The 25,650-nt window shown below is 46.8% G+C and overlaps 1 protein-coding gene across 2 annotated transcripts in view; it reads right to left on the reverse strand.

Moving 5' to 3' along the window:
• The window catches only part of SMG9 (SMG9 nonsense mediated mRNA decay factor), a 196,074-nt gene that overhangs the window by 98,945 nt on the left and 71,479 nt on the right, over window positions 1-25,650 (reverse strand). For both annotated transcript variants that reach the window (XM_085615739.1, XM_085615738.1), the window contains 2 exons: window positions 8,316-8,541; window positions 5,057-5,154 (listed from right to left, as the gene is read on the reverse strand). In XM_085615739.1, coding sequence (XP_085471865.1) covers window positions 5,057-5,154; window positions 8,316-8,541 — 324 coding nt within the window. The remainder of the gene's footprint in view (window positions 1-5,056; window positions 5,155-8,315; window positions 8,542-25,650) is intronic.

Below are 25,650 nucleotides of genomic sequence, written 5' to 3' on the forward strand. Positions count from 1 at the left end.
GGAGGGACGGGAGGAGGAGGCGGCAGATTTGTTTGTGGAAGACCTGATCCTCACCCGTCTCCAGCCCCGGGGGCTGAGTAAACTTTTTGCGGTGGAACGTGCTCACAGGGTCCCCGGAGGAAGACCTAAGGCCGGAGCCCCGCCGCGGCCTCTTATTGCCCGGATTTTTAACTTTCGGGACAGAGACGCTATCCTGCAGACTTCCAGGCTACAGGGACCGGTCAAGCTCGATAATATGGACGTGAATTTCTACCCTGACTTTACTCCGACAGTCAAAAGCAGAGACTGAGTTTTCTCGGAGTTAAACGTCGCCTACGGGACCTGAACCTTAAGTACTCAATGCTTTTTCCAGCTAAGCTGAGGGTGGAGGTGGATGGTCGCACGCACTTTTTTGACCGTCCCGAGGCGGCTGGGGACTGGTTGGATACTCTACCTGGGGATCGGGGCCGGGGGGGTGGGGGGGGTGCGGTTGGCGGGGAGGGCTCGCCGGATCAGAACCGAGGGGTGAATAGTAGGCCTTGCTCTGGACAACATTCCTGTTACCATTCACTGACCGTGTATGTTCCCCTCCCATGGAGGTCGTGCGGGGTCCATTGGGGGCTTTCCCTCCTCCTCTGGGGGACTAGTTAGTTTTTCATCTATGGGGCGACAGGCACACTGCACTTTGGGGGGGCTGTCTGGGCTCATGCAGGGGTGCAGGGAGGGGGGAGTTCTGTTGGGATGGGTGGGCGGGGGTGGAGTGTTGTTTGTTTGCACCGCAAGGCGAACCCTTTACTGTATTGTTGTTTTTGAGAGGCTCCTTGGGGGACGACTGATGGCTTCCATGTATGATGGGGGGTAGGGATTTGACTGTGTTATCATGGAACGTCAACGGACTGGGGGATAGGATTAAGCGTGGTGTGGTCCTGCAGTATCTGAAACGGATTTCACCGGATGTGGTCTTCCTGCAGGAGACACACCTTATAGGTAATTCCTTTCATGCCATGAATCGGCGAGGCTATCGCTTGGCGGCCCATTCGGGCTTCACCTCGGGCTCGCGGGGGGTGGGCATCATGATTAAGAACTCGCTCCCATTGGAGATTGATGAGGTGCGCCACGATGAGAGGGGACGTTACACTGTCTTGGTGGGTAGAATGGAGGGCAAAGTGGTCGTTTTTGTATCAGTGTACGTTCCGCCGGGGTTGCAGTCTACCACGTTTGCGGACCTGGGGCGCCTCCTCCTTGACCTCCCGGGTGGGCTTCTGGTAGTTGGGGGAGACTTCAATGCGGTGGCTTCTGGGTCTATGGATCGTCATCCCCCCAGGGACCTCCCCCGGGCACAGGCGTGGCTGTCCGGCCTTTTAGATACACTAGGATTGGTGGATTGCTGGCGACTAAAGCATCCCGCGCAGCTGCAATACACCTTCCACTCAGGTGCCCATGGTAGCCTCTCGCGGCTTGATTATGTCCTTGTCCCTGCGGCCTATGCTGGGAGAGTGGGAGAGGTGCGCCATTTGGCGCGGGGTATTTCAGATCACTCCCCATTACTGTTGCACATTGATGTCTTCCCGAGGGGGGAGGGCAGGGTAGCCCCAATCAATGCCTGGTACCTGCGCGACCCCACTATTCGAGCAGAATTGATCAAATCCTTGCAGCGGTACTTTGACGAGAATGTGGGGTCTGTCCCTTCGGCTATCTCCCTTTGGGAGGCTTTTAAGATAGTTCTCAGGGGGGAGGCCCTCTCCCTTATCTCCCATGCCCGGAGGCGCGAGCGGGAGGAGGTAACCCGGGTGGAGGCCGAAATTACTGAACTAGAAGGTGACCTGGGGAGCGGGGTGACGGATGCCACATTGCATGTTCTACATCTCAAGCAGGCGGCTTATAGGGCCCTCGTCACGGAGGCGGCCAGGGGCCTCAGTAGGGAGCAGCAGGGGCGACTGTATGATGTGGGTGATAAGGCTGGTAAATTGATTGCGTGGTTGGACAAAAAGGAGAGAGCGAGTCGTGTGGTTCCGTTGATCGAGAGGATGGATGGTGTGGGTGTCACCGAGCCGGACGCCATTGTCTCCTGCTTCGCGGATTATTTCCGCGAGGTGTATTCCCCGGTTTCTCCCTGCTCGGAGGAGGATTCCCATGCCCTGCTTCGGGATATCGCGCTGCCCTCCCTTTCGGTGGAGGACAGGGATTCGCTGGACGCTCCTCCCACCTCGGACGAAATTGCCCTTGCTATCCGCTCGGTCGCATCTGGCAAGGCCATGGGCCCCAATGGCATCCCTATCGAGCTGTATAAGCTGCGACCGGATGTACTGGCGCCCCACCTTCGCGCGATGTTCCTGGCGGCCCGCTCGCGGGGTTCCCTTCCGCCGGACCAGCGTCTGGCCACGATCGTGGTGATCCACAAGGAGGGGAGACCCCGTGAGCGGGTCACATCCTATAGGCCCATCTCGCTCTTGAATGCGGAGCCCAAAATCCTCGCCAAGGTGCTGGCCAACCGGCTGGTCGGCGTGGTGGGCGATTTGGTCCACCAAGACCAGTCCGGCTTCATACCCCATCGTAACACGGCCCTTAACCTGCGACGCTTGCACGGGGTGCTCGCGCGTGTCCCGTTCGTGCGGGAGCCGGCCATCTTGGCGTCCTTGGACGCCACCATGGCGTTTGATACGCTCGAGTGGCCATACATCTGGGCGATGCTGGCGAAGTTTGGCTTCGGACTGGGCTTCATCGGCTGGGTCAAGTTGTTGTATTCCGGCCCACTAGCGCAGGTGGTGGTGAATGGACGAGTCTCGGCTCCATTCGCACTGGGACGGGGCACGCGACAGGGTTGCCCCCTGTCGCCGCTCCTGTTTGCACTGGCCCTGGAGCCCCTGGCGGAGTGGCTGCGGTGGCATCCCTCCATCCGTGGTCTCCGCTGGACCCCCGAGCATGAGGACCGTGTGTCTCTCTACGCTGATGATATCCTTCTATATCTCGCCTCCCCGCGTAAATCACTGATCGTCCTAGTCGATGTTTTGCGCTCATTCGGTCGCAACTCAGGCCTCGTCATCAACTGGGGGAAATCCTGTGTATATGTGCTTGCCGGGGAGGCTCCGGTCCTACCACGGGACTGTCCGATCCAGATTGCTTCCCAGGGGTTTCGGTACCTGGGTATATATATTACTCTGGACCCGGTGGCCCGCTACGAGCGGAATTTGCTGCCCCCCCTCCAGCGCTTGAGGGAGGACGTGGTGCGTTGGCGGCGTCTGCCGCTTTCGCCGCTCGGCCGAGCGGCCTTGTTTAAGATGATGTCGTTGCCGCGCTTTCTGTACGCTCTCCAGAACACTATGGACTTGGTCCCGGCGCGCTACTTCCGAGAGGTGGAGAGTTTGCAGCGTCGCCTGTTCTGGGATGGGAGGCCACGTATTGCCTTGGCTAAATTGACGCTTCCGTGGTACGATGGGGGGGTCGCCCTCCCGGATATTAAACGGTATTACTGGGCCTCCCAGCTAGCTGCGATTAATCATGGCCTTTACGGGCCCGCCCTGAACCCGGCATTTGAAATGGACAAGATGCTCCTGCCCGGTGGCGACTACAATCGAGCGCTCTATTCTGGCGCGCCGGACCCTCGCCTGACGGGACCGACGCGTGTCGTGGTGCGTGTATGGCACGCGGCTAACGCAGCTATGGGGTGGAAGGACCGTTTGACCCCGGCGTCACCGCTCTATGCGTCTGCGAGGTTGGGCTCCCTGTGGACCTCGAAGGGCTTCGAGAAGTGGGACACGATCGGTATCAGCACCGTGGGAGATCTCTGGACGAGGGGGGGATTCAAAACTTTCGAGACGCTGCAGACGGAGTTTCAGTTGCAAGGCAGTGAGTACTTTCGATACTTACAAGTCCGCCACGCGCTGGGCTCCGTCTTCCCGGATGTCGCGTCCATTCCGGAGTCTTCCCCCCTAGAGGACAGAGTGCTGGATGGCCATGTCCCAGACAGCACGATCTCCCTTATATATAAAAAATTGATCAACGACCGATCGGGCCTGCTGACTGGCCTCCGCGAGGCCTGGGTTGCCGATGGGCTGGAATTGGATGACGAGGACTGGATTTCCGCGGTGGCCTCTCCGAAGGAGGTGGCCATCCCGGCTCGCCTTCGCTTCGTCCAGCTTAAGATCCTCCACCGGGTTTACGTGACGGGGCCAAGGCTTTTACGTATGGGCTTTGCTGAGGATGGACTGTGTAAGCGTGGCTGTGGTGCTTTGGCAACTTTCCTGCATATTCTGTGGGAATGCCCCAAGGTGGAGCGATTCTGGCGTGGTGTGCACGAGATCCTGCGAGTGGTTACGCGTGTCGCGTTGTTGCCTGAAGCGAGGAGATGCTTGCTGAATGTGTGGGAGCCAACTGACTACTCGGTTCCGCAGACGCGGTGGGTGACTCTGGGATACATGATAGCTAAGCGTGACATTGCTCAATTGTGGGGATCCCAGAGGCCCCCGGCGGTGTCGGCCTGGAAAGAACACATGGATTGGTGTATGTTTCGTGAAAAGGTGGTGTATGTTGCGAGGGGTAAGCCTGGGGCGTGGGTGAAAATCTGGGGCCCCTGGAACGCCTATCGCGGGGACATCTGCGAGCCGCCACTGCTGCCGGCTGCCTCACCAGCTCCGTCCCCCTAGCCAACCCCCTCCCCCAGCCATGGGCACGTGGTTCCCCAGTCCCTTATCTGTTCTCATTCCCCTCTTCGGAGTTTGGCGATTGGTTGGGGTCCCCCACTTAAGGAGCGCGTGCTGTCACTTGGGACTGCGGGTTGCCTTGCGGGTGTGGTATTTTTGTGTTGTTGTGTTTCAATAAAAGGAAACCGTATTGTGGGTCTGGAGTTATGTGGCCTGCACTGCTGACATCTCCTGATTTACCCTTTTTGCACCACCAAGAGATTTTTCTGTATGTATGTCATATGCTTCTGTCACTCTAGCGGCCGGCCAGATGGTTGTAGGCCCATACCTGTAACTTTTTGAGATTATTGCAATAAACGGTTTCAAAAAAAAAAAAAAAAAAAAAAAAAAAAAAACATGCAGTGCTACAACCTGAACCAATATGCAGTGATACGTACCTCGATGGCACTGTCGCACCAGTTCATCTGGTCGTCCACTAGCTTGATGCTGTGCTTCATCCTTTCGGGAGGCAGAAGCTTTGCTTGGCCAGCCACAGCTGTGGAATAAAAGACAAACCTCTTTTAAAGAGTGGACACGATCCAGCATCCACTGTCACTTCTTTCCTTTACAGACAGACTGCAAGGCATAGAGGGAAGAACCTTTAATAAGTCAGGGGCCCGGAAGGAGAAAGAAGGACAAAGGATGGGAGAGACTTCCATCTGTCTTAGAAACCTCCCTGTGTCAAAAGTGGTCTACTGTTACCGTTTAAAGAGCGGACCATGGGCAAGTGCGAGATCAGTTACATGGAAGACAAGGTACTGAAACACCAAGAATGTGAAAGAGCTGTGGGCCTCTGTGATTTGGGCTAAACCTAGTGCAACAAGGGATCCACATTATCAACACATGATTTTTACTTTTAAGATCAGATGTCCAACTCAGAACTCATTTCATCCATAAATGAACACCCACTGGGAATGAGCATGTGCCTGAAGCGGCATTTTGCTGTGCAAGATTTCTGCTGCTGTTCATGGCCTTTAGTCTACTAAGCAGCAGATAAGAACAAGGTGGCCCATTTAATGCATGCTCTTAACAAAACAGACTCTACAGTCTCGGGCATTTCTAAATTCTAATTTCTCCTTCCATTACTTATCCTCAGAGATTGTTTATGAATAGCCTCAACCATAGATTTTCAGGTGCACCTCTTCACCTGCTCCCCCCATTATTTAACCCAATTCACCTACTTTCGAGTCTCACATTTCAATTACTAATCCTACACAGGCTTCCACTGAAAATGCTTAGTTCTAGAGCTGGGATTTGTCCCTTTAAAATGTGAGTGTCATCATTTCATCGATCATCTGCCCGCTTTCCTTCGATGCACACACATTCCAGATTCATTCGCTTCTCTTCATAGGACTCCCCTTTAAACCAATCACTATTTTAGTTGACCATCTTTCTGATCTCCAGTCAGTCTATATCCTTAACCTCAAAAACCCAGCACAGAGGCGAACTCTGGAAGCTGATACAGTCGCCCAAAACTGTGCTCAATATCAAAGACGGGCAATCCTGAACTGGATAAAAGATACTACCATGTGCGGTCTCAAAAACGAAATATGCCAGAATGATCCTGTAGAACTTTACAATAGTACAACCTTCATTTCCATTGTAGCCAATACCAGCAGAATTTACACTACACATTGCTAGGGTCCTCATGCCCTGCCATTATCAATCAGTGACTCATGTCCTTTCAAAAATACCATATTACACCGTTGAAACCACTGCAGAACAATTAAAGTGGTATATTTTCGTTGGACACAGGATTACCAAATATCTATAGAAAGCCTGAAGGTGGCAGGATGAACATACTGGTCACAGTCTCCACAGTGATACCACAGCTGTTGTCTCACCCTGCACTGCAGATCACAGGCCAAAGAGAGCAAACCAGATAAGAAGGGAATGAAAAACTAAAGTTTCACCAAGAAATGCAAAGCTGAGGCACAGACGTCAGTCAGCTAGATATTTGACCAGCAACTCGACTGGCAGGTACTTCCTTCAGTAGAAGCCGCATGTATGGCCTCTCAGAGGATGCAGCACAAGACTGTTTGTGGGAAAACATATTCTAAATCGCCAAAAGATCCTAAAATGTGCATCCACACCTCAAGGCAAACACTTCTGGTGCAAACTGAATTTCTGAAGCAGCATCCACAGTTGTCCACTGCAGCAGTTCGTATCTCCCAGGATAATGTCCCCAAAATGAACCATTTATGTAGGACAGCCTCTCTCCACAGTACCTAGAGAGATGTGCTATTCCAGGATACAGTCACTGTTACAAACCCATTAGCATTCATGACCTTCACGAATAAGGGCTGTACTGAGATGAGCCAGAGGCTCTGGGCACTGCACACAAGAAACCTCTGACAGAGGGAGTAAGTTGGATATTTTAAAGAATTTAATTTAAACACTTTGGCACTGCAACACTTTACTGTTGCTGCTGCTATCTCACTGCGGCAGTACGCGGTAAACAACCTGAGCAGTTTATTTCCCTTTAATGCGGGAAATGGGGCAAAGACTGTGCTCACAACTTGGGTGGGACTAAACGTTCTAACCACTAATAAATCTCATCATCAGAGGGCCTTTAAACTTGTTATTCACTGTTAACCTCATCAAATATGGCAATCTATTTATATCAATAGGAGTTTATGATTACAGCCTTGACTTTAAGGGCCAGCTGTCCAAACATTAAGAATACCAATTTCCTAATTGCGATTATCTCTGAATCCCAATTAGGGCATCTGTAGTCCTAATATAGGAAGTACTTTCATTCGCAAATCGACCTACCTCATGAATATTAATGAGATAGGTCACAATTTGCGACCCATTAGGAATAGCAGCAATCACAGGGATGGTGACTTGCTGGGGTTAGCAGGCCACCATGGTGGCTTTTTAATAAAGCAACCTTTTTTGTCTGTTTCTTTTTTGTTATGCAGCCTGTTTCCCTTAAAAAAAAAAATAGGATGTGCTTAAAAAGAAAACATTTCACTTTGAAGTTTCTTTTTTTAAGAGTAGGCAGTGGTCCATGGGACCGCTGCCTACTCTTCAAAAATATTTTTTCAACATTCTCAAAGTGAAAGGAGTCTCAGAGGGACCCCTTCCCACTTGCAAATGGGTTACCACAACTTTTAAAATGGTGGTGAAGTAATTACTGCTTTGCAACCAGAATTCAGGCACAAACAGTAATCATACATACCGATTCGGTATTTGGAGGGGATGCCCAAAAGGCACCTCTTTCAAATACTGAATCACAAATTGTGATTCAGTAAAAAGTTACAGAATCGCATTTTGTACATTTGAAAAAGCATTTTTCTGGTCGCAATTGGCCCAATTCTGCCAATTGAGCTGTTTGCAACCAGAGAAAAGCTTTGTACATCTTGCCTTAAGCTCCAGGTCATGTGGACTGATGGTATTGCCCCACAGGCCTCGGTTCAAGCGTCCCCAACACTGGAGGCATTAATGCCTGTTCTAACCTCCTGCTCTTTGTTATACTGGCTCACACATAGGACCACAGTGAAAACAAAGTGGGTTCCAAACACAGGCAAAGTTATGAGAGAGACTAAGATGCGGTTAGCGAGTTCTACATGCAAAAGCTGAAAAGCTCTTAATGCAGGACCAACGCAGTATTAATATGTTCACATATTCAAGTCTAGGCCGCCTGGTACTTACGGTCCAGCATGCTGCCAGGTGCTGAGGTGCCCATGCCCCGGTTCTGGATCTGGTAGACTGGCTGTGTTGGTCGCTGTCCTTCTTTCTCCACCTTGGCTGAAGCTGCAGGGGCCTGGGATGGGCCCTCAGCTGTAGGCAGACCCTTTCCCTCCTCACGGGGTTTCATTAGCACGATGGGCTTCTCCATTGGCGCTGCAGGAGGCGCTGCTGCTGGGGCCTGTTTTGACTGGATGGGGAAATAAACAGTGTTACCTCAACCAGTACAGATCCTGTGGATGTGGAGAGCTCTATGGGTAGTTATAGACGCACCAGCTAATATTCAAGGGCTTAAATGCATCCACTTATGGAAAAGGTACTGCAGCTCATCCAAGAAGCTAACCAGGTACCTCATAGTTCTTCAAATGTAGTTTTTCTTGCCTCTCTGCTGTGATCCTGCTTGACATGTGAACAATGTTTCCCTGAGCTTCATTATTATTAAAAATGATTTAGATTTGATTTTTATGTGCATAGTTCTATTTTTTAGGTCTGGTAAAGCCATACTCAGCCTGATCCAAGAATTGCTAGACCTACTGTGTACAATGAACATAGTGGGCTTTGGATGCCACCTTCAGCCATTGACTTTAGAAACTGTTACTCACAACCTGGTACAGCCCAGTACAGTATGATAGTCGCACCATCACGGTGATGTGTGTTAGGGATTAATCCTTCTCCCTACAGGGCTTTCTCTGACATGCATGATGGACTAGTTCACATCTCAAGACTACATTCAATGATCACACTTTTGAAACATCTAATGAGTTATCTCCTGTTCATTTTAATAATAAAGCAATCCCTTTTACATGTATTTTCAGGGGCTTTTATTGGTGCTTGAGTGGAAGTCTCACTTTAAACTGGATATACCACAGATGTGTCACTTTTTTTGTTTGAACTCCAGGGGACCAAAGCCTAGTGACATTGCACATGTGCATTAGCAGGCTATGCTCACTCCACGTTGCCTTTCCATCCTGCAGCCAGGCTGCTGCAGCTGCTCTTCAGACGCCTGTCAGTTCCTTTTCAATTAGCCACTGGCCCCTGGAAGTCTTCAGGATGTGACTGGGGTCAGGACAAAAACGAGTGGCTGCTGTAGTCAATGCCTAATACCCTTGGCTTCTGGTAAAAGAAACTCAAGTAGGTCTAATATCATACCAGCTATGAAAATAAGGGCTTGGACTAGAACATTGAAACACCTGGAATCTTGTGTCAGGTAACAGACATCTTGGAAAGGAAATCTAAAGCTTGTTTCGGGTGAGGCTGAATATTTCTCCAGTGACCAGGGGGTTACATTACCATTTATGCATTTTGCTGATACCCAAGCACAGCTCAAGAGATGCATCTCGGGTTTGTCAGAAGCACTGCTCCAACTCTCGTCTTTAACTCGAAGACCAGCAAACACAGATCTGCTCTTACAGCAAACAGATCCTCTCAAATAGCAAACAAACCTATGCCAATCCTGATAAGTAGTGTCCCATGGTTATTAAGCACAAACAACCATACAGCCAATGCACCTCATTCCAAATCTAATATGTCATGGTGAAGGGTGGAAACATAATGGAAAGGTGATCGAATAGTCACAGCTACTGTTACTCTTATGGCGTTAGAAGACTGCAGAATGTGCTGAAAAGCAATATTATAGTTTCAAATTATCTTTGTTAACATACTTCTTGTAATCACACTCAAGCAGTTTGTATTTGTTTACCAGCAGTGCCTCTCCATTCGTTTATTCCAACCGGACCATAAACCACCATTACTCCTCATCTAGGTCTCAAACTGTGGTCTTACTGGCTTTCGATGTGAGATTCAACATGCTGGACACACGCCTTGAAGTCATGCGTGGACGGTTGAACCAACGCGAGAACCGGACCGACACTGCCGAGCAGCGCATCTTAGAAGTGGAAAAAACCCAGGCGACAATGGGGAAACGCCTTGAGCGGGTTGAGCGGCTCTTGGAAACGACGGCCTCCAAGACGGAGGATTTTGAGGTCAGATCCCGGCACATTAATATCTGCATAGCTGGGATACCTGAATCCACAAACACGGGCCCCATGGCGGCCTATGTTGAGAAACTACTGGCGGAACGGTTTGTCAGGGTGGCCTTCTCCCAAACGTTTGTGGTCGAGAGGGCTCACAGGGTGCTCGCCCTCGTTCAGCCCCGGGTGCCCCTGCCAGATTGCTGATTGCCAGGCTGTTGAACTACCATGATCGAGACACTGCCTTACGGATGGCCAGGGAGAGGGGTGAACTCCAACATCAGGGTATGACGCTTTTGTTATATCCGGACTTCAATCCCTTAATGCAAGAAGCACGACGTAAATTTCAAGAGGTGCAGCGTCTTCTATTAGTGCCAAATATACGGTATGCTATGCTTTATCCCGCCCGCCTCCGTGTTCAGGTGGAGGGGAAGACTCGCATCTTTGACTCACCCTGCAAGGTCTCTGGTTTTTTGAAGCACCGTAGGCTGATCTCGACCCTCCCTGCTGAGTAATGAGCCTTCGGCTCAGAGTGCTAGACCCGTGCGTTTTACTATAACTGATGCTTCTATGGTCACCTGGTTGCGATTTTCGTCCCGCCGCTGGCAGTTCCACTGCGCTTCTACCCATGTTGTCTTTTTGTTTCTCCTTATGCCTGCTCTCCCCTTTATATGCTGGCTGCATTCAGCTTATAACAGTATATTAAGTAACATAGACATGGCGGTCTCCTTTGAGCGTTGCCTACCCCCTACGAGATCTCCCAAGTTCTTTGCATTGAGGTGATTGGATAACTACCCAACCTGTATCCGATGAATCCCATGTGGGTGCGGGGTGAAGGGTTCTGGGTTATTGTTTATTGTGTTAAAATGTTTGAAGGTTACATGCAGAGTATTATATGTATAGCTACTCAGTCATATGCCAGGATGTAGGATAGCGCCACTTTCTATGTGCTGGGATGCCAGCGATGACGCAATCAAATGGGGAGGCGTAAAGCATTAGAGCAGACTTGTATATCCTGGAATGTGAGGGGCCTATTGAATCCTCGTAAAGGAAGGCAGATACTCGCCTATCTGTCCAGATATGCAGTGAAAATGTACTTCCTGCAGGAGACCCACTATGCCCCTATCTCTACCGACCATTTCGCATCCACCTGGGGAGACCGTTTCTTCGCCAACTACAGCACCTTTTCTAGAGAAGTGTGTATCCTGGTGCATGGGTCGTCCCCTTCAAGGCTCAAAAGGTGGTTAAAGACCCAGAGGGACAGTATTTGTTAGTCGCTGGGCATATTGGACCACAGCGTATACTACTGATCAATATCTAAGCCCCAAACATCAATGCACCAAATTTTTTTCCTGGCATCTCGGCACAAATCACTAGTCCACAGATCGACTCTATAATAATGGAAGGCAATTTTATTTCGACACTGCAACCCACCCTAGACACCACTGGTCCTGATCACGTCACCAAGCCACGCTCTGTAAAGGCATTTCAAGAGCTGCTGCAGGCCCAATGACTGGCCGATGCTTGGTGCCATAGACACCCTACTACCTGGGAGTTCTCCTTTTCTCCCAGCACCAGATGGCACACGGTCCAGGACAGAGCACTGGTACATTTCCCCTGATTTTCTCGTTCACACACTAACACTGGATTAGCTCGCTGGAACTTTGTCGGACCATGCCCCACTGATTTTGACGCTTACAATCCAAAGCGTTGTGAGACAGTTCACACTTTGGCGATTTCCGTCAGAGGCTTTATTGGATGCAGTCTTTAACACCAAAATCAGGGAGGCCATAGTTGAATATTTTCAGGTAAAGGTAGGCTCGGTGCCCTGTTATGCCATTGTATGTGAGGAATTCAAGGAATATATACGAGGAGTATGCATGGCCAAACAGGCAAGAATACTCCGCACAACTCGCTGGGACCTAGACACAACTGAAGGGAACCTTAGGGACATGGATATTTGGAGCTCAGCGGAACTTCAGGAGCTTGCCGTGCGTGAGATTAACAATTTGGGTAAATATAAACATGCTAGAATATATGGAGAGGGTGAGCAGCCCGGCCGGACCCTGGCTGGGCTCCTTAGACCGCGCCAGCACTCTTCCTACATCACACATTTGCAGTTAGATGACAGTAGTATTCTTAACCAGAGCCCTGAGATTTCCACTGCCATCAGCTCTTATTATTTTAACCTATACACAACCTGCTCCCCCCGAATGATACGGCCTTCACTGATCCCTGGCGGAGGTAGCAATGGTATAGATAGAGGGGGGTAATCACCAATTTCTGGCCAAACCCATATCTGCGGATGAGGTAACAAGCCAAAGAGGATCTGGATGGATCACGTGCCCCTGGCACAGATGGGCTCACCGGTATATTTTATAAAAATTGTAAAGCAATATTGATCCCTCACCTCATCGAGGTTTACGCGGAGGCCCTGGAGGCCAGTGTGTTGCCACCTACAATGCGGGAGGCTGTCATTTCTCTGCTTCTTAAGCCAGGAAAATCGCCTGACAGATGTGCATCTTACAGGCCACTGTCGCTGCTTAATCAGGACTACAAAATATTGGCTAAAATACTAGTCACCCGTACCTCTCTTTTGGTGGATCAGATTGTATCTCCCTTTCAAACAAAGTTTGACCCTAACCGATCTACAACCGTCAACCTCCGCACGATATTTGCAGTAATTAATCAGATTGAGTCAACTCTCCCTGCCGCCGCTGTATTACTGGACGCCGAGAAGGCATTCGATTCTTTAGAATGGCCATTTCTTCAAGCCACACTAGGCAAGCTGGGCTTTCCGTGTGGATTCCGGGATAATATGCGCCTTTTATATACCCAGCCAGTGGCCAGAAACCGAATCAATGGAGAACTTATTGATCAATTTATGCTAACGCAGGGTACCAGGCAAGGATGCCCGCTCTCTCCACTTTTATTTATCATCGCGATGGACCATCTCATGCGTCATTTGCAGGAGCGGCACCTACAGAGGGGTCTTTGGTTCCATAGAGGTTCATTGTTGGCTGCGCTATATGCAGACGGCAAGTTCCTCTTTGTCTGGGAGCCAAGTGAAAATCTCCCTCCATTCCTTAGAGAGGTGGTTCGGTGTTTTCTCCGGACTAGTAATAAACTTGGGAAAGTCAGAGATATTCCCCTTGACCGATGCCACCCTTCCGATACAGCTAGACGTCCCCCTATGATGGTGTGATGATCCCCCTCGCTATCTAGGGGTCTTTTTGCATCGTTCTCTCTCAGAGGTTATTCACATCAATTACGGTCCTGCTGTTGACTGTCAGCTCAAATCAACAGATGGATAAAGCTCCCACTCGGTGACGGGCAGGATGTAATTCTAAAAATGGTTGTGCTGCCTCGCTTTTTATATCTTTTCCTCACGGTCCCAATCCCGCTTACGATTAGATTATTTGATACACTGCGGAGCCTGCTTATCAGGCTAATCTGGGCTAGCGGTCACGAGCGTATAGGCTGGCAAGCACTGATAATGCCTTTTCAACGTGGGGATATGGGGTTCCAGATTTTTATTTATATTACTTGGTTGCCCAAGCACAGTATGCATACTTCTGGTATCACCCAGACACACAGCTTCAATACCTGAAGCCGGAGTACTCGCAGGTCTGCCCGGGCTCTTTGTCAACAATCCTTCCGCGAGGACTTCCACGGTCCCCCTCGGAAATCCGCACAATATACACCATGGCTTGTGAAAAATTGCAACGATATGTACCTGCAGACTCTCTATACTCCCCGCACTTGCCATTACACAACAACCCATGGATCCCTCCCGCTTGCAAGGCCCTGACCAAGCAGGCACTGTCCTGGGGTGTGAGCTGCACACAATGGGTGATCTTTTTCGGAATACCGAACTACGGGCCGTAGCGAGCCTGACAGACAGTCAAGCGATATCCTCGCTGTATAGGTTTCTATTACACAGAACACAGGTCTCTACACAAGCTGCAACAGGCTCCTTTATTTCTGAACCGTGAGAGTTTCTCCCACTTTCACTTAATATTACTCCGGCGTATAATTCACATTTAGTCTTCCACCTGTATCAAGTAGTGCAGACACTCCGTCCCCCGGTGGGAGGGAAGGCTCGCGCGGCATGGGCGCGAGATTAGGGTCAACCCATGACCGACAAGATTTTAACTTATTGTTGTGAACAGACACGTTATGTTTCCAATAACTATAGACATAAACCCCTCCATTTTAAGTCCCTGCACAGGGCCTACATCAACCTGCACACCTCACTAGGATGGACCCTTCCAGACCTCATAGCTGCCTCAGATGTGCAAGAGATAATGCCGATTTTAAACATTTGGCATAGCACTGCCCGACGATTCAGACCTACTGGACAGAAGTATTCAGTTACCTCACTTCCATTATTGAGACTGACCTGGCCCCTTCTCCCTTGATGGCGCTGTTCTGATATGTCTAGCCCTTAGCCACTGGAATACAACGCTTCGTAACCATTGCCCTCCTCCTTGAGAAAAGACTGGTATACAGAAGCTGGGGCAGCGCTACGACCCCAGTGGTAAAGGCTTGGTTGAGAGACTTAATTTACTGTGATATGACTAGTGATACCTATGCTTTATTACTGCACCCCACCTCTAGGCCTAAGAACATATGGCAGCCTCTTCGCTCTTATTTGTTACTTCACCCTGAGGTTACTGACAAAAATAACTCATTCATTTTTTCTTACATGGCATTGGATGTTACAACCTGGGAGTTGTTATATATCTGCGTACATTGGGGGTCTGTGGAGACAAGAGGAGAGGGCACTGTTGCCCCCCCACTGCCAAGAAGGGGGCAGATGCGTAGAGTTTCAGGCTTTCCTCCTTTTATTATCCTCCATGTTTATTCCTACTGGGTACTGGCAGTTCGGTGGTTAGACAAGACACAATCATGCTCAGGCTTAGATTGAAAAATGCGGTTTCCTGGCTGGCACCGGCTTCCATGCTGTTTATGTCCTGCCTAGTTAATTTATGGTCATTACCATTGACGTGATACCCTATATGACCTATATGACCGCACAGGCTGATTTATGTAGTTTCTGTCAGACTCTGCTGTATTTATTGCTTTGATTTGCATGTTCACTGCGGCTGCAGTTATGTACCTTTATGACGGATTCATAGTCGAGAAAAAATGCAAAAAAAAAACACGTTTAAAAAAAACACAGACTTAAGTCAGAAGGGAAAATCCTAGATCAGGTTGAACATGATTACAGTATCCAAATCATGCTCCATCGCGGTTAGCGTCTGACTGCACCTAGGGTTCGGTCTACCACGACCATTGACTATCAACTGCCACTTGATGCTTCTAGGTGTTATTCCTACTTTTAAAAAAAATTGAAAATCCTATCTATGGTACCACTTAGTGGGTTTTTGTTCTTTTGGTGTCGTTTAGTTTATTGCATTTGACCCTATTTTTCTCATTCGTTTTGGGATTTTTTTTATTGTGTTGCATTTTGACTTTAGTACTACTCACACACATTTGTTCTAAGAAAAGCCTGTCTGCTCTATGCCATGACTACCACAGGGTTGAGTTCAAGTTAACCGAGTTACTTTAATGGTTCACCCTAACAAGGGCTGCATTTATTCCTTTTAGGTGGGTAGTCACTGGTTCCAATTAATAATATAATGTCTCTTACATTGGGATTCTGTGGTGGGACCAAAAATGTACATTTTGCAGTAACACTTAAATCAAAAAAACACTTTAGTAACTTGGACATCAAAATCAACTTTTTTCTGTTGGAGAGGCATGTAGGAGTTGACTATCATTTGCATGGTGTACCCCCACATTTTTCCCTCGACTTTGTTTCCCTGGATTTAGAACTTTGTGAGCTTTACCTCAGCTAACCAGCGTTCAAGTGCCTGGGCTCCTCCTTTAAAAATAATTAAAATGCTATATACCTGAATTGCATATTTAACTTATCTGTAAGTCACAAGTATATGGTACCAAGGGTACCCGGGTACCCATGGCCTGCAAGTTGAATGCCACTGGTGAAACGCAGCACCCATTGTGCCCTCCACTGCACTGAAAGAGCAAACATGACTGCAGGCTTATCATTTGTAGCTTGGCTGCTACAGCATTTAAAAATGTATAAGTCACCTCCATATAGACCTTATTGCCCATAAGGGAGGGTGCATGGTATTTAAAAGTAGGGCATGTAGGAATTACATTTTTAAACATATTCTTTCAGTGTAAAATCCCTGCACACTATTTTCTCTGTAGGAAGGCTGGCTGGTCCATAGGAAAACACTGGGCTATATGATTATATTTAATAATGATAATTTTGTTTAGGAAACAGCTAGAAAAATAAACAACTTTTAATGGTTATTAAAAATTCAATTCAGTAGTAAAGTTGGATTTTTGATCAATATTAAGGAAAGGGTACTTTTAAAAAGTTAACTTTTTCCTGACGAAAGCATCTGTAGGCCCATTTGCTCTCCTACTTCTGCCAGGTAGTAACTCGCATTTGAAGGCGAGTGAAAACTGCTTTCAGAGCAGAGAACTAAGGCCTTGGTGTGGAGACGTGTTCTTCTCTTGACAGGATGACCATAGGGGTTGGGCCAAGGAACAGGACTTAATTCAAGAGACCTCCTTTGTTACAAGCAAATATTAACTGCCATCTGTGCAGGGCCCTTCCTTTGCCCTCTCCCAGGCAGCCAGGCCCTAATTACAGTGGGCCTCGCTGTGACAGTGTCAAATCCTGTTTGGCAGGTCTGCTGGAGTATACAAGGAACACTGCGGAGCACTTGAAAGTAAGGGAAACAGGATGTCAAAATAATTCTTGTGCATACACTGTCTGGTTGCTCAAAAACTCTGCTTTGTAGCGTGGATACTGAATATCGAATAGTACCTATTGAGGACCTTAATATGGACAAAATATCGGGGACCAAAATATCAAAGGTAAATATGTATAGATTTTCTATGCCTAACTCCACATTGCTGTACCTTGAAGAGATATACATTACCCAAAGGCAGTTGCCACTAGGTAGTTATAGTTAAGTCAGAGTTTCCATAGGAAAGGCCTTCTTTGTTTTGCTAAAATCTTTGGCACAGTTTGATGAATCTTAAAGAAATTTTCCAAAAGCTTTCTCTTTTTTGCCTAGTTAGCGCATGGAAGGTCTTGAGTGATCTATGGAGTGGGAGAGGAGAACAATTGTGGGGGTGGGGGCAAAATCCCAATGCATTTTCCATAGTCTTTTGTAGCAACGCTACAGCGAAATTCCTGAACGGAATTATACTAAATTTGGCAGGAAGCTAGATCTTGGTCCAGAAAGCGAACTTTTTTTGACTTGGTGTAAATCCATTCCGTGGTTTTTGAGAAACTAAGGATGAAAATATTAGCATAACTGGACGACTGGGTTCACAGGACTCACAAGAGTCCTGTTGGCACAAAAATTTAAAAATGGAGCCACTCGATTGGTTGAAAGGCCCTTTTTTCCCCCCCGTCAGCCATTTCACCCATGCAGGAAGAGGCTCCCACAAGTCCCAAGGGAATGAGCGCTCCGATTGGCTGGCAGTCGGAGGTTTAGGAATAAAATGGCCGCCATTACTGTTTACTGTGAAAATGTGCTGGTGTTGTCAGCGTGAAGAGTCTATATGAAAGAGGGCAGGATAAAAAGATCCTGTCCTCCTAGCAATTGAGAGGAGGTGTATTACACATATGTACTGTGATGAAACAAACTGTAAATTCTTTTTTTAAAAACTTTTGCGATAACACGGGACTCAAGTTTGAAATAGAAAGGGGTAGGCAGTCCATCATAAAACTCTACTACAGACAGTTGTCACTGTAGGGAGCAGTCTTAGGCGAGAGGCCACTCCCTCCCTACAACCTGCTATGCATGCATGTCAGCTTGGAAGGAGGTCCCAGCGGAGAGGCCAGTCCCTCCTCACACCCTGTATGCACATTTGTCACCCGAAGAAGGTCTCCCTCCTCACACTCTACTATTTATGCCCGTCACCCTGGGATGATGTCTCGGCGAAGAGGCCAGTCTTTTTCCATACCATACTACACATGCCTGTCACCCTGGGGAGAGGTCTCAGAGAGAGGTCAGTTCCACCCCACACCCTACTATGCTCACTTGTCGCCCAAGACGGCGGTTTCAGTGGAGAGGTCAGTCGATCCCCACTTCCTACTACACACGTCTGTTATCTTGCGATGAGGTCTTAGTGGGGAGGCCAGTTCCTACCCACACTCTGATATGTACACCGGACACCCTAGGGAGGGGTCTCAGCAGAAAAGCTAGTCACTGCTCGCACTCTACTATGCACACCAGTCAGCATGGGGAGAGGTCTTAACAGAGAGGTCAGTCCCTCCTCACAAACTACTATGCACACTCATCACTCTGGGGGAGAGCTCACAGCAGAGAGGCCAGTCTCTCCCCACACCATACTATGCATGCCCGTCACCCTGAGGAGAAGTCTCAGCACAGAGGCCAGTCCCTCCCTACACTCTACGGCCATCGCCCTGAGGACAGATCTCAGTAGATAGGCCAGTCTTGCCCCACACCCTACTATGCATGGCTGTCACCCTGGAGAGAGGTCTCAACAGAGAGGTCAGTCCCTCCCTACATTTCACTATGCATGCCCATCACCCTGGGGACAACTCTCAGCAAAGAGCCCACTCCTTCCCCAAACTTCACCCTGTGGAGAGGTCTCAGCAGAGAGGCCAGTCTCTCCCTAAATTCTACTATGCACACCCATCAATCTGGAGAAAGGTCTCTCCGAGAGGCCATTACCTGCCCCACACCCTACTATGCACACCTGAAAGCCTGGAGAGAGAGGTCTGAGCAGTGGCCAGTAGCTACCCACATTCCACTACACACAGCTGTTACCCTGGGAAGGGGTCTTAGCAGAGAAACCAATCCCTCCCCACACCCTACTGTGCACACCTGTCACCCTGTGGAGTACTCCTAGCAGAGATGTCAGTCCTTACCACAGCCTAAAATGCACACCCGTCATCAAAAAGAGAAGTCTCACTGGGTCAGGTAGTCCCTCTCCACACCCTACCCCCCTTAACTGTGAAGCAAAAGATAGATGTCAGTGGAGTAGACAGTCCCTCCTCACACTCTTACAGTCTCTCCTCACACTCTTAAGGTTGGTGTTGCATTTCATAATAAATTACTACTTTACATTAAAAAAACGTAAAAATTGTCCAAAAAAAATTAAGGTTAAAATGAGGTAAAGGTGGGAGAGGTAATATTTGGTACTTACTTTCATACCTTACATATTGTACAGTTTTTAAGTGTTTTGTCTAAAGAAGTAGCTTGGATGACATGATCAGTGAGGCCATCAGGGACGTCATCAATGATTGTCATTTGAGATTTCATCAGGGATGTCATCTATGATGTCATAGAACAAGTCATGAGTCATGTAATATGTGAGGTCATAAGCAGTGCATGGCGGGGAAGCAAGTTATAGTAAGCACTAATACCTATAACTGCAGAATATCCGCTCTTTGGTTTTAAATCTTACGTTGGAACTGAAGTTTTCACCTAAATATAACGTCACTTTAACCTGTGGTTTTTTGGGAGTGGAAAATATATATATACACACCACAGGTTAAAGTGACGTTATATTTAGGTGAAAACATATATTATCTACTGGCGGTCGCCAGTAGATAGTTATAGTTAGGACCTATTTTCCATAGGAAATCCGAAACATTCTATTCCCAATAAGTTTGGCGCCGATTGACGAATCTTTGCGAAATTTTCCAAACTTTTGGCCAGCTCCGCTCCGCTCCTACCCTGAAAGTTTTGTGGTGATTCGTCAAGCGGGGTCCGAGAAAAAAGGGTGGTCCCAAAACACGTTTTCCCCATGCAATTTCCCATAGGATCTGTTGTCGCAGCTACAGCCCGAACCGCTGAACGGAATGACACCAAATTTGGCAAAGAGGTAGTCCTCAGTTCAGACTCGTGCCTTTTGCATAAATGGTGTGAATCTGTTCAGTAGTTCCTGAGAAAATTAGGGTAAAAAAGTTAGTGATATCTAGGGCCGGGGAGGATCCGCGGACCCTACCTGCACCGTAAGCGCACGCTTCCCGAACCGAGTGCGCAGCCTCCAGATCGCGGACTGAATGCTAATTGGCTGTCGAGTGTCTCTCTGCATTCGAAACCAGGAACTGTTGGCGGCCATTTTCTGCCACAGTAGAAGCGAGGCTGAAGAAGCAAGGGGAATAAGTGTGTAAAACATATAAAGGGGGCAGAGTGGAAATACTCTGACCCTCTAGAGGTGCTTAGGGGGTCCTAGAAGGACCCCCTGGGGCCCCCTTTAAATTTTTTTTTAAAAACAGCTAAATACGCGCACGGTGCGCGCATCCTAACACGTTGGGTGCACGGATTCTCACACGTTGGGTGCGCGGATCCACGGCAATGTTTTGGGAAAAAAGACAAGAAATCATTGGTTGTATGACTACTTTCTACACTGAAAGGTAGGGTGTATATTTCTGTTTTTTAAAGGTATGATTATTATTGGTTAACAAAAACAGATTGTAAGGAACATTATATATGATAAGCTGATATGTTGAAAAGTCAAGCACACTTCCTGTCTTGATTAGCAACATTGTGTGCTGAACTTGTGACCTGTGAGCTCAGTGCAGTGTTCCATGACCTGTTTCTATGGTACCAGGCAGAAGGCAGATTGGGGGAAGGGTTGAAATGTATTTCAGTTGGAAAGGGTTGAAATGTTTAACCAATAGAAATGTGTGTTTGCTTTTGAGTTTATGTGTGAAGGATTGTGATTTGATGTTTACATGTATATGTGTGGAAAATGAAAGGGAAACTTTTCCATTCTTTGTTTTTGCTGAGAGGTGCACAGTGCAGAGATTCTGTAAAAGAAAATATGGTGAGTGATTGATATACTTCTTAATCTACAAAAGAACTTGAAAGATGAGTTATTTAATTGTGAGGGGATGTATGTAGACTATTTTGATTTTAATCAGACTAATGTATTTCTCCTGCTAAAGTGTAGGTAGTACATTTTTTCTCTACAATGTGTGTGCATGTAGAAACCATTCTGTGATAAGCCTTTGTGTTTTTCATGTGTTTGTAGACAGATAACTGTGCTGTTTTTATATTTTGGTAGAATTAGAAACCAGTCATTGTTTATGAATTTGTGAAATGAGTTATGTTAAGTTTCTATACTAAAATGTAGTACTACTTCTAGATGAAGAAATGTGTTTTGGTATAGTGCAAGGGATAGTGTTGTTTGTCTAGAATCACACAGTGAGTCTGTGTGCATTTGGGAACCACTGTGAGAGAAGCATTTGGTAACATTGTGTATTTGCTGACAGATAATGGTTTTAAAACCGGTCATGTTGTCAAGTTTTAGTAGCATTAGGAATCCAGTCATTGCTTATGCGTTGATTAAATGAGTCAGGCATTGACACTAAAGTGCAGTCGTGAAATATGTAGATTGTGTGCAGTTCCCTTACCACTTCCACTGTAGTGAATGAGTTTTGGTAATCTGTTAGGGATAGTGTTGTTTGTCTAGAATCACACTGTGAGTCTGTGTGCATTTGGGAACCACTGTGAGAAGCGTTTGGTAACATTGTGTATTTGCTGACAGATAACTGTTTTAAAACATGTCATGTTGTCAAGTTTTAGTAGCATTACAAGACAGTTCTGGCTTATGCTTTCATTAAATGAGTCCGGCATTGACAGTAAATTGCAGTCGTGAAATATGTAGATTGTGTGCAGTTCCCTTACCACTTGCACTGTAGTGAATGAGTTTTGGTAAACTCCTAGGGATAGTGTTGCTTGTCTAAAATCACACTGTGAATCTGTGTGCATTTGGGTAAGGATTGTGATAGAAGCATTTGGTAACATCGTGTATTTGCGGACAGATAACTATTTTAAAACCTGTCATGTTGTCAAGTTTTAGTAGCATTAGAAGCTAGTCATTGCTTATGCATTGATTAAATGAGTCAGGCATTGACACTAAAGTGCAGTCGTAAAATATGTAGATTGTGTGCAGTTCCATTACCACTTCCACTGTAGTGAATGAGTTTTGGTAATCTGCTAGGGATAGTGTTGTTTGTCTAGAATCACACTGAGTCTGTGTGCATTTGGGAACCACTGTGAGAGAAGTGTTTGATAACATCGTGTATTTGCTGACAGATAACTGTCTTAAAACATGTCATGTTGTCAAGTTTTAGTAGCATTAGAAGCTAGTCTTTGCTTATGCATTGATAAAATGAGTCAGGGTTTGACACTAAGGTGCAGTACCATGTACTATTCTGTTCACTGTGGCAGAACTGAAAATTTAAAAGTTTTACCTAAGCACTGTCCTAGAAGTAGTCTGATTATTTAGTCAGTTTCTAAGTACCAAATAGATTGCTTCAAATGTCTATGCAGTATGCATGTAGTGTTCTAACATACTATACACTTGTCTTTTACACCTTCAATTCCCTAGTCAGTATCCATACACTTCCAGGAAACATCCTGTCACTTCCTTTGCAGTCCTCTAGAGACCCATTCAACAGCATGTACTAATCCATTCACTGTGCCAAAACCCAAACACTTATAAATTCACCAAGACACTCTCTTTCCAGTACTCTTATGATTCAGTCGCTGCCTAAGTATTCATGCACTGAGCCAGGTCTTAGCACATGGACTTCTTCGAACCCCTATCCACTATGCATGCAGTCCTCTAACCACCTACACACTTGTCTTTCACACCTTAAATTCTCCAGTCAGTATCCGTTCACTTCCAGCAAACACCCTGTCACTGCCGTTGCACTCCTCTAGTGACCCATTCAGCATCATGTACTAATCCATTCACTGCGCCAAACCCTAATAAATTCACCCAGGCACTCTCCTTGCAGTACTCTAATCATTCAGTCAGTACCCAAGTACTCATCCAGTGACCCAGGCCTTAGTATATGGACTCCTTCAAACCCTTATCCACTATGCATGCAGTCCTCTAACCACCTACACAATTGTCTTTCACACCTTCAATTCCCTAGTCAGTATCCATACACTTCCAGGAAATACCCTGCCACTTCCTTTGCAGTCCTCTAGTGACCCATTCAGCACCATGTACTAATCCATTCACTGTGCTTAAACCCATACACTTATAAATTCACCAAGATACTATCTTTGCAGTACTCTAATCATTCAGTCAGTGCCTAAGTATTCATACACTGAGCCAGGCCTTAGCACATGGACTGCTTCAAACCCCTATGCACTATGCATGCAGTCTTCTAACCACCTAGACACTTGTCTTTCACACTTTCAATTTCCTAGTCAGTATCCATACAGTCCAGCACTTGTCACTGCCTTTGCACTCCTCTAGTGACCCATTCAGTACCAAGTACTAATCCATTCCCTGTGCAAAAAGCCTAGCACTTATAAATTCACCTAGGCACTCTCCTTGCTGTACTCTAATCATTCAGTCAGTACCCAAGTAGTCATGCAGTGAGCCAGGCCTTAGCATTTGGACTGCTTTAAATGCCTATGCAGTATGGATGCAGTCCTCTAATCACCTACACAGTTGTGTTTCACACCTTCTATTCCCTAGTTAGTATTCATACTCTTCTAGCAAACACCCTGTCACTCACCCAGTGTGTCTCCTTATAGTACTGTAATCATTTAGTCAGTTAGCATGTAGTCGTTTAGTGAGGTAGGCTTTAGGGCATGAACTGCTTCAAAGTAGTATGCACTATGCATGTAGTGTTTTAACGATCGTCACACTTGTGGTTCAGGGTTATAGTTTCTTAGTCAGTTTTTATATAAAATGTGTTTGTACAGTAATGGAATAGTATAAATTTGAAAGTTATTAATGTACATTTATTTGTGATTCTTTTTTACAGATACAGAACAGGAGTGTTTCTCATCCGTTTGCACTCTTCTCGTGCAAGATTGTTTGGATGAAGGGTCCTTAGGTGTTTCATCATACTTGCTGTGCCGCACGAGTATTTTTTGTTAGGAGCTCCTCGTAACAGAACTCTTTGGCAAATCTTGCGAGTGACGAAGGTGGCATTGGTCTTTGTTTGCCCCTTGGGAAAAGTAAAAAATTTCCTCACCACTAAAGAAAAACGTTGTGGGCGTGGTGCCTTCTGCAAAAAAATTTCCTCAGATTCGGTAAATATTTTAAAGTGGCAGCATTTACAGTTTTTGTAAGTTAAACTTATATAATTTTGTTAGCTGTATGCATTTTATATATTTGGGATTTGTTTCTTGTGGTATTTTGTTGAGAATACCATGTTGTTTTTTTTAACAATCTTTCTTATTTTCCAGGTCTGTCGTCGACATCCATGGTCCCCACAGGAGTGTTCCGCCTTGTTGTTTTGTATTATTGTTGTTACATTTTGTTTATTAGTTTATTGTTCATATATATTAATAAAAAAATTAAGTTTGAAAATAGTTTATCGTTTATATATTTATTATAAAAACTAAAGTTTGAAAAAAAAATTAATAACGTTTTTGGTTGTTCACTTAACTGCTATGTGACTCTTTCTTGTTCTTATTACTGTTATTTGATGGAGTCCACCATGGTGTTAAATTTTGGGACACTCATCGCTGGAATACTGGTGATATCTGTAGTTTGCACCAACTTCTGAATAGTGTGTTAGATTTATCTCAACTTTACTTCCGTTACAGTGCTGATAATGAAATGGAGAGTAGCCGTTCCCGTGAAAAAAGACACAAGGTGCACCTTTCCAATTTATTCTAAATACTAAAATCCTGTATTGAATTGCACTGAGGTATTGGCTGCACTTACAGTGTACACACAAACTCTATTAAGAAATCTCATTGTATTTATATTGATTGGGAATAGTGCGTCAGGTGCTGGATCTTGACGAGATACACTGCTCAGTTCGTATATTGTTCTGCACACGAAAAAAAATCACATCACATCTTTCACACCAATTGCAATGCGAAACAAATTCCGGCGATAAGACACGTTAGCACCAGGGATTTTACACCTGCTTTCTGCTGGTGTTAAGCAGAACAACTACCTACACCATGAAAGGGAACACAGCCAAGAGCCACACCAGAACACCCACAGGTGCCATAGAGTCAATGAGCATGATACAGGGATACCCATGAGGGCCAGAAGACTCATCTCAACAACTCCAGGACCGCCAATGCCCCCCAAACCCACATCTTAGTAAGTGTGTCCCTGTGGTCATTGTCTTAGCATGATAGGCACGAGCCCTGCAACATCACAGTGTGCGGTCACCTCAGCGTTGGCAGTGAGCCTGCTGCATGCACAACTGGCGTGTGCTGGTCTGGGGTTCACAGGTCAGTGCAGGGGTGTGCCTATCCGGCAAGGGGAACGGGGTGTCTCGGACATGTCCGTGTACAGGAAGT

Source organism: Triturus cristatus, chromosome 7 (assembly GCF_964204655.1).
Source record: "Triturus cristatus chromosome 7, aTriCri1.1, whole genome shotgun sequence".
NCBI lineage: Eukaryota > Metazoa > Chordata > Amphibia > Caudata > Salamandridae > Triturus > Triturus cristatus.